Source organism: Helicoverpa zea, chromosome 19 (genome assembly GCF_022581195.2).
Source record: "Helicoverpa zea isolate HzStark_Cry1AcR chromosome 19, ilHelZeax1.1, whole genome shotgun sequence".
In the NCBI taxonomy this organism is placed as follows: domain Eukaryota; kingdom Metazoa; phylum Arthropoda; class Insecta; order Lepidoptera; family Noctuidae; genus Helicoverpa; species Helicoverpa zea.
The window spans coordinates 3,356,065-3,365,994 of record NC_061470.1 but is presented as its reverse complement, the minus strand read 5'-3'; the positions used below and the strand labels follow the sequence as shown (position 1 = coordinate 3,365,994).

General features: G+C 35.9%; 1 protein-coding gene across 1 annotated transcript; it reads left to right on the top strand.

Moving 5' to 3' along the window:
• Positions 1 to 1,961: 1,961 nt before the first annotated feature.
• On the top strand, positions 1,962 to 7,706 carry LOC124639786. The gene is made up of 2 exons (XM_047177254.1): positions 1,962 to 2,024; positions 2,933 to 7,706. The coding sequence occupies exon 2, from the start codon at positions 2,955 to 2,957 to the stop codon at positions 7,695 to 7,697; it is 4,743 nt and encodes a 1,580-aa protein (XP_047033210.1). The 5' UTR covers positions 1,962 to 2,024; positions 2,933 to 2,954; the 3' UTR covers positions 7,698 to 7,706.
• Positions 7,707 to 9,930: the final 2,224 nt, after the last annotated feature.

The window sequence follows — 9,930 nt, the reverse complement described above, 5'->3', positions numbered from 1 at the left end:
CAAATAGTTCGCTGTTCATCGAAAGCTGGTCCAAGATGGAAAGATGGCCGCCGCCGACTTATTTTTAACCGACTTCCCAAAAAGCGGAGGTTCTCAATTCGACCGTTTTTTTTGTATGTTTGTTACGCGATTACTCAGCCATTTATTTATCGATTTTAATGATTCTTTTTTTGTTTGATAGCGTATACTTCCGAGGTGGTCCCGTTATCATCAGGTCAGGATCTGATGATGGAACCTTGAGAAATCGAGGGCGACTTTCGAAAGTTGCAGAAATACATAGGTTGAAATCTTATCACTCAGGTGTTTGCCTGGTAGCACTATTCAACAGTGAAGGTTTTGAGCTGAACTGATGATGGAGACCAGTGAAGTTCGAGGGAACTCGACAACTGAATATTTAAACTTTCTCGTGTTTATGCTTATATTATTCGTATTTACGAGGCCTCTGCAACAGTGAAGGAGATGGAGACGAGAGAAGTTCGGTTGTCGAGATCCCTCGCCCTTCTCTGGTCTCCATCATCAGGTCAGCTCCAAACCTTTACTGTTTCATAGTGTTATCAGACATACATCTGAGTGTCAAGTTATAACCTTATCTATGCTTACAATTTTCGAGAGTTGCCCTCGATTTCTCAAGGTTTCCATCATCAGATCCTGGACCTAATAACAAATATGGGGAATATACCCTTTCGACCAAAAACAAACATCCAAATTGAGAACCACCTCCTTTTTGGGATTCGGTTAAAAATATTTGGTGACTTTAAAATCAATCAATTATTATTATTGTTTCTCATCACCAAATAAGTACATTACTTTGGTAGTTACAAATCGCATTATATTTCAGAACAACAGGCTTACCCTCTTCATCATCATCATCATCATCAGCCTATCGCAGTCCACTGCTGGACATAGGCCTCTCCAAGTGCACGCCACTGAGATCGATTGAAGTAGGCTAAATACCTCTATGAGCAGGCTTACCCTCCGCCGAAACAAAAATCTTAGAATTGTTGAGAAATAATATAAGAATAAATTAAAATTCCGTAATAGGTAATAAAAATTCAATTAAAGTTAAAAATTATTACGAATGACGCAACACCAAAATAAATAATACATATAAAAATTTAATGCTAAAAACTTTCATAAAACTTAAATATCTTTTTTCTTAACAACAAAAACAAATTGAACCTATAATTTAAAATTAATAAATAAAATTGAAATAAGTTGCTATTAAAAAAAATATATAAAATTGGTATTCGATTATTTATAATAAATATCCGATTTAGGTATCGAATGCACACCGATGATTGAAAAAAAAAAATAAAACTCTATTCCAAACTCTACTTGTCTGTGACTTTGATCTTGTAAATATTGTTCATTTTTATTGTGTATTTTATGTGCTGATTTTTTAGTTATTGAACATAAATAAGTGCACGAAATGTATTGCAATGGATTGAAAATGTTATAAATATGACGTTTGTGTTGTGTTTGAGAAAGTGATGCGATTATTTATTGGTAAGTTTTCACCAAATTTGAAATGCCTAACTTTTCGATAGACTTAAAAACACCGTAATTATTATATTTTTCTGAATTAACTGACCCCATTTGACCTTTGCACGTTGTTGTCAAATAAGTGAGCTCTAAAGTTATAGGTAAAATACTTCTAATCAGGCATTACGGACTTAGAATTCATGTGTTGAAAGTTAGTACAAATTTTTGACTTCCATGTCGCGATTCAAAATATCCCGCCGAATCAACGGTATAGTCATATGTCAAAATCTTGTCGAGCAGAGGGGTTAAAGCTAAATACTACGCACTTATTAATTAAGAAATCTCCTCCCGAGCCACTCCTCAAAGACTTAGGTACCGCCACTATAATGGTGGCGTGCCCTTAATAATTTGTACCTTTATTAAACTTATGATTCAGACGAGATACGCGACGTTATTCATGTTATCAATAATTTGCAACAAGATAATATAGCGGCAGATAAGCTTATAGGTAATACTGCTGAGGTGTGTCTGAAAAGGTGTTGGTAAGTGTCATTATTTTATTTAAAACTCTAAAAATATGAAATTAGTCAAAATACTCTTCTGAATATGCAACTAATTGATGGTGCTCATTAGAAGAACCGAAAAGTCCCCATTTCTTTTATTTATTTTTTGTATTTTCTTACTGCTTTGTTTTGTATCGCATTAGTAGCATGACGTAGTTTTAAGGATTACAATAAACACACTCTATGAATAACGTAGTTGGACAATCGTAAAACTTTGTTATCAATGCTTCATATAATTCTGTTTTTGTGTTCACTTTCAATTCTTCATGTTGTTACTCCCAAAGACTAGAATTATTTACTTTATGGTTACCTACTCCACATATAAAACATACTGACGACCTCGATGGCGCAATGGTCACCATGCCGGACAGCCGAACCTGAGGTCCCGGGTTCGATTCCCGGTTCGGTCGACTTTTTGTGATGAGCATGCTTGTTGGCCGTGGTCTGGGTGTTACAATATGTATTTATAAATATGTATATATGTAGTTTATCAGTTGTGTTAGCACCCATAACACAAGTTAATTAATAACTTACCATGGGGCTAACCGACCGTGTGTGAAAAGGTGTCCCGGCATTATTTATTTATTGTATATCTGTTTGTTGTTCTTAAGAAAATAAATAAATGATTTCTCAATTATACCTAGTTTCACATTGTAATTATAGGCCTGAAGTGAAAACTTGCCGCATATTCTGAAGGGTATGGCCAAAGAAACAGCTATTGGGATTATTTTATTTTATTCTTGAGAGAGTAAAAACAATTTCAAACATCTACAATGCTAGATAACCTCACAGAGAGCGTTTACATAATCCAACCAATAGATGGCGCTGCTCGCGTCCTTCGCATTTCATAACATTCTATTATTTTTAAATGTATCATTATTTTACAGATTGAATTTCTATTGTTAGTCGATGGAACAAACCCACATACGAGGAAGTCTGCACCAAAATCCAGTCCAAACGGATTTATTAAAAACCAGTACCGCAATGCAGGAGGAATCAGCAAATATTCAAAAGCAGATGCTGTATAATGGACTTCTTTTTAACGTTATAAGAAAAAATAAGACATTGGAGAAAAAATTTAAGAAAATCACAGAATATTTAGAGGCGGGAGCTAACATAAACGCTGCAGATGCAAATGACAAATGTAATACGCCATTACACATTGCAGTAATTAATGCAGATTGGAAAGTAGTAAATTTCCTCTTAGATAGAGGAGCTAATATTTCATTAAAAAATAGCGACAATCATACAGCTTTAGACGTTGCTCTGCTTTTAAAAAGCAGTCAGGGTGGAAAAATTGTATACCATTTAACGAATATCGCAAAAGAAAAAGAAAGTGACCTACGAAAACGCAGCAGCGTTGTTGATTCGAAACCATCTGAAGAAGTAACTGCAATACAGGAGCCGGAGCAATTGTTTAAAGATACAGAACATAACAAGATCAATAAATGTTATCAATATCGAAAAAGAAAAGGCACATCTGGACTAGGAGGCCATTTATATGAAAGTAAACTATTGTGTCTTATTCTGCTTAGAGCTTTGAACGATGATGATATTACCGAGTTTTATCTAGCAACTAATGTTTCGGGCCTGGGAGCCTTTGACGACATTGTTTTTAAATACAAAACGAAATATGTTGAAAGACCAAGAATAATATTTCTGCAAGCCAAACATAGAGACGATCCCAAAAAAGACCAAGTTTCAATTAACGATATCTTAAAGGATAATGGAGATTTTAGTTTACATAAATATCTAGAAAGTTACATAGAGGTCGTACAGAAATTCCAGTCGGACAGCGAAAATGAAATATTTGGAAGCTCCTTTGTGGATACAGACTGTGAATTCATAATATTTACATCTGCGATGGAAAATCTTTGTGATAGAGGAACAGCACTCATCACTGATAAAGAGAGTTACGTGACAACAAGTGACAGTGGGAAAATACTTCAGTTTCATGCCAAGGAAGCAGAAGTTAAATGTTTGATTCAAACAGTGGTTAAGTTGCGGGCAGTACAGTTAGCTAAACGACTGGCAGCATTTATTTTTAAAAAATCTTGCAAAAATATGATGACAGATGAGATAATCAAAGTGTATCATGTATTCCTGGCACAAAATGTCATATCGGTAACGAAAGACAATAAACCGAACAGTTCTTATAATATCGGAATATTTAAGGACTCGTTCCTACAAGCGAACGACAATGTATTGCTCCTTATGAAACATACTATTTGTAAGGAATTAGGGATTTTTAGAGACACAACACTGACTGACGAAACTGCTGCATTAAAATCAATTAACTTCGAATTACCGAAGAATTTTGGTAACGTTACATTTCAAATTAATGGAAACGAAAATAAAAAGCTAAAAAGACTGAATTACTTGTCTGGAAAAATTCGAGAAATATTGCAAAATGCTTCCAAGAGAGATTCATATTTTGTCTTTGAGATTACTGAAAATGACATCGGTGCAGGTAAAATTTTACAAACCACAGATTTGGAGTCATACAGGCTTGGTGGTCTGGTAGGCAACCTACTTTTATATGATCAAGAAACCAAAATGCTAACATTTAATGACGACGAACATCACCTGACTGATGACAGTTTAAAATTATTACAAGAATTAAACACAAACTACAGCCTTAGCCAGTACAGATTACATGTAAAGATCAAAAGCTTTCCTAAACTATCACTGATAGAAGAGGAAGACGACAGAAAGCTGGTGAAAGATTTTTTAGACAAACTTAAATTTTATACCAATCAACCCAAAGAGGATGAAGTTGAAAACATAATAAAGGACGAAATTTATGATACTCTTAAGTTGAACAGGGATGATTCGTTCAGTCGAGTTAAGTGTGATGCAATTTTGTTGAAAATCCACGATAAAGTTCAGAAGTGGTGGAAACAATCCAACTGGACTCCATATTTGACGAAAACATGTAAATTTTACATTGAAGCCAAGTGTGATGCCTTGTATAAACCATTGCTGGCTATCCTCAATTATACTTGCTGTAGAACAATACAAAGTCTTGGAGCTACATTTAAACCCTACGCCATCAAGGCACTAAATGTTACAGATTTTATAAAAAATGATTCAAAATTAATGATTATTGTTTCACCCGAAATTAACTTGACTAGCATTAAAATGATACAATATTTTCAAGAAAATGATTTCAGCTTTAACTTTCTAAAATTGGAATCGACCATGAATAAAAGCTACATAGAAACAATAGAAAGGGAGTTAAAAGATGCCTATTTTTCTGTATTGGTGTTAATTGATGCTATTGGCAAGAATGTATTTGATGCTACATTTGATGTAGTGAGAAGGGCATTTCAAGGTAAAATTATAGTCATTACTGATGCCGATTATGCCATAGAAAACTTGGAAACCGGAAGTAACGATATTATTCGAATATTAGACAATAATAACAACTTTGGAGATCTCGAAGATGATGTGCAAAGAATGATTACTGAGGAACGGGAACTAATATTTCAAGGAGAAAGAGTATCCGTAGGTAGTATATTGACCTACGATTTTTTACAGACTATTAAACCAAAAACTGTCTATCAGTTAATTAAGGGTAAAACAATTTCGATGGGCAAATCGCCGAAAGACGCTGTTTACGATAAAAGCGTTGACTTCTATGTGCATCAAGAGGTAAGCCGCAATATTACTCTAGATTTACGTAATATACAAAACTACTGTGACCTAGTTTTTATAATTGATGGCGTTCCTGAAGATTTAAGCCCACAAGAAAGCTACGATATTGTATTAATAACAGATCGAATTGAAATATTTGAACACATTTGTAACAAATACGAACATTCTAATGTCCATATGTTTAGTCGCGATAGTACTGATGACAATTATATAGTATGGGTTAAATCAAAGGGCAGCTTGAATGCTCTGTTACAGTATTATAATATTCGCAGACCAAACTTCGATTTCGATGCTAGTAACTGCCCTAATCCCAATATACTGCCCAAAACATTAACAGATATACCCGAAAATATTGTTATTATTAGTGGTGAGCCTGGTTTAGGTAAATCTACCTTACTCTCACATTTAGCAGTGCATACAAAAGAACAATATACAAAGCTTTGGGTCTCAAAAATAAACTTCCATGATCATATTGAGTGGTTTAGCACGTGGAAAAGAGACAAAACGAATGTTAACTTAGAAGAAGCTCTCGTCTTTGTATATGGTGCAATTGGTTTACAAGCATTGGAAGAAAATGAACAACCAACGAGCAATGTGTTAGATACCATTGGAAAACGAGTGAGCATTAACAGTGTCAACGAAATAACTATGCGTGATGTTAACAAAACAGATGACGTCATGGAAGTTGCTTTATTTAACTATTGTTACAACAATAACCAGGTTGCATTACTTTTTGATGGTTTTGATGAAATATGTCCAGATTACGCAAACGAGGCGCTTCAATTATTGAGTGTTTTAAAGTCTTCTCGAGTTGCGTACTTGTGGGTGACTACGCGACCGTATGTTCTTGATCAGTTACAGTGCACCTTGAGTACGTTTGCACATATATTGCTCGTATTATCTGAAGAAGGGCGAGTGTCATGCCTAGCGAAAATATGGTCTAAGCAATTGGATCTTGATCCTACGACTTTAACAATACATGTCAGCAATTTTTATGGTCTAGTATGTAATGTACTCAATCATTGGGTTGCATTTACATTTACTGGTGTACCACTACATATTTTTATGATTGCCGAAACTTTACTGCACCGTTTTATAAATTATGCCGAACTTGATCCTAAAAGGTCGAATGCACTCCCAATTTCTAGCGATGATTCTAAACGTGATAACATAGTTATGAATTTAAGCACATTATACGAAATTTTTATTAACATAAAGTTTTATAAAGTTCGTTTCGGATCAAAAAAGGCCTTCGTTAGCTTTAAAGATCCTGATTTGCGGAGGATGTTAGACCACGAACACAAAGCCTTCTTAGATCATCATAAGCAACTCTGTGCTTACACACTTCTTAAAGGAAGTACTATTAAGTTTTCCGATGGAGAAATGCAAAACATATACAATTTAGTGGAGGCCGTTAGATCCGGCGAAGAAAAATCAGGTATAATAGATATGATTGTTGGCGACGAGCCCAAGTTCGTACATCGTACGTTTATGGAATATTTTGCGGCGCAGTATATTATCGAAAGATTGAAATCGAGTCTTTGCTCTAAGGACCTGTTGAAACACTTAATAGATTATATTTTTGGACGGGACGGCGGTGTCAGTAGGTTTCTAGATTCTATGCTAAGTGAAAAAGATCTGTTTGACGCAGCATTTTATCAAAATAACAGTGAGACTGTAGTCGATATACTTCTATCTCAATTCGATGGGCTATTCACTACATTCAATTTTGTATGTAGACGGGAATTTAACAATATTTTTTTATTTTTACTGAAATGTTCTAGACCAGCACTGAATAAACACAATTTACGAAACTTTATAGATCTTTTTCATCATAAGTTTAGTAGTGACAAGAAAATCAGATGTGAATTTTGCATAATGGAAACAAGAAAAACAGAAGCTTGTTTATATTTCAATTGTATTGTATCAGACATAGACAATTCTTTACTTCCAAAGCTATGTAAACTATATAACTGTACGAATAAAATTAAGTAAAAACAACTACATAAAGTGTATAATTGTACCCAGAAAACTCACAAATTATTCAACGGAACTTCAACCCAACGGATTCCAGAGAGCTTCCAATTATAAAAATTACGTAAAATGATTAGAGATAGAGTTAGATAACATATAGCAACGTCGCGAAGCAAAGCTACGCGGACCACTTGGAATGCCTCCAGGGACCACCAGTGGTCCGCGGACCACCAGTTAAGAACCACTGCTTTAGATAATATATTATCTAGACTTAATACTTTCAAAAATGTAGTGTTAATTGGAGATATAAACATACCCATTAACTCCTCCAAGCTGGATCTGTCTGGTGAAAGATACTTAACCATAGCCGCTTCTCACGGTCTCTTACCTGCACACACCGAAGTAACCCGAGCAATCAGCTCCTCGTGCCTGGACCATGTGTTCCTTAGGACCCGTCTTCGTGCAATGACCCTGGTACCACAATCGACCTTGACAGATCATTGACTACTAAATCAACTATAAATAGAGTAGATACTGACAACTTAAATAGAGAAATTAACAATATAGACATGGCCCCCATGTATGAATCTTGCGACCCTAACTTCTCTTTAAACTACCTAGTTACTAATATTCAGTCAGCTATACACAATAACACAAAAACTCTCACTGTGTCGAAGCGCAAAAAAATACTTAAGCCATGGATAACGCCTGGTTTTCTTAGATGTATGAGAAACAGGGACATTCTTCACAATAAATATAGAGGCTCTCCAGAGAATGATGTTCTTAGAACGACATATATTAGATACCGTAATTTCTGTACCAAAATATTAAAGAAAGTAAAAAGAGCATATGAGAAAACACTACTAGAATCGGTTAGGAACAGACCCAAAGATATCTGGAAAACTATAAAATCAATTATAAATTGTGCCAATAAATGCAATAGTTATCCAGAGTTGTTAAAACTGAGTGACTCCAATAAAGCTGCACTTAATATTATTAATGAGTACTTTGTGAATGTTGGACAATCATTGGCAGAAAAACACACCCTCAATCCTGGCCCAGCCATATCTCATAACACCCAGTCATCAATGTTCTCATGCTACACCCATTCGCGATCTTTTGTATGCGAAGAAACTACCGAAGAAGAAATGACCCATACCATCTTATCATTAAAATCAAATAGTGATAATATCATCGGATCTACTAAAAAGGCACGTTAAGCTGGTGATCCCCCCTCTCACACATATTTTCAACAAGTGCTTGGAATATGGTATATTCCCGACTAATCTCAAACTGTCTGAAGTTCGCCCTATTTACAAGGGAGGTGACTGAGATCGTGTTATTAACTACAGTGTAACGTACAGTACTAGTTACTATGGTGTAATTAACTGCCTCGTTGGTCTAGTTGTCGCATATGTGGCTGCTGAGCACGAGGTCTCGGGTTCGATTCCTGAGTCGGGCTGAAATCGCTTTGTGGGTTTTAGACGACTTTCACAAAGCGGCCCGGAGCCTGGAAGTTGGTGATTGATACACCCGTGCATCGGAGAGCACGGTCCTGCGCCTGATCTCTTCTCCGCTCGTGTCGGATTGCCGTCCCATCGGGCTATGAGAGTGAAGGAATAGGGAAATGCTTGTGCACTAATCGGCTAGGAGGACATCATCATCATTAACTACAGACCGATATCCATCCTACTCTCCTTGTCAAAGGTTTTTGAACGACTATTAAACAAGAGACTTGTCAACTACTTGGAGGGTGAGCGGCTTCTTTCTGGTGCCCAGTTTGGCTTTCGGAGGCATAGAGGTACAGATGATGCCATCCATACACTAACAAATTGTATAGCTTCCAACTTGGATTCTGGTAAGAAATGTCTTGCCATCTTCCTAGATCTGGCCAAAGCATTTGACACAATCTCGGTCCCCATCCTTTTAGAAAAACTTGAGAGATTCGGTATAAGAGGCTCTAAACTTAAACTTTTTGAGAGCTATCTATCAGAAAGATCTCAGTGTGTGAGAATGGGTAATTGTACTAGCTCTTATCTTCCTATAACATACGGAGTTCCGCAAGGCAGCATCCTGGGACCTACCCTCTTTCTCGTTTATGTAAACGACCTCACTAACCTTTCTATACCCCAAGGCAAAATAATCTCTTAAGCAGACGATACTGATCTTATATTCAACGCCAATTATTGGGATGAGGTATTTAACTATGCCCAACGTGGACTGGATGTAGTGAAGAAGTGGCTACATAATAATC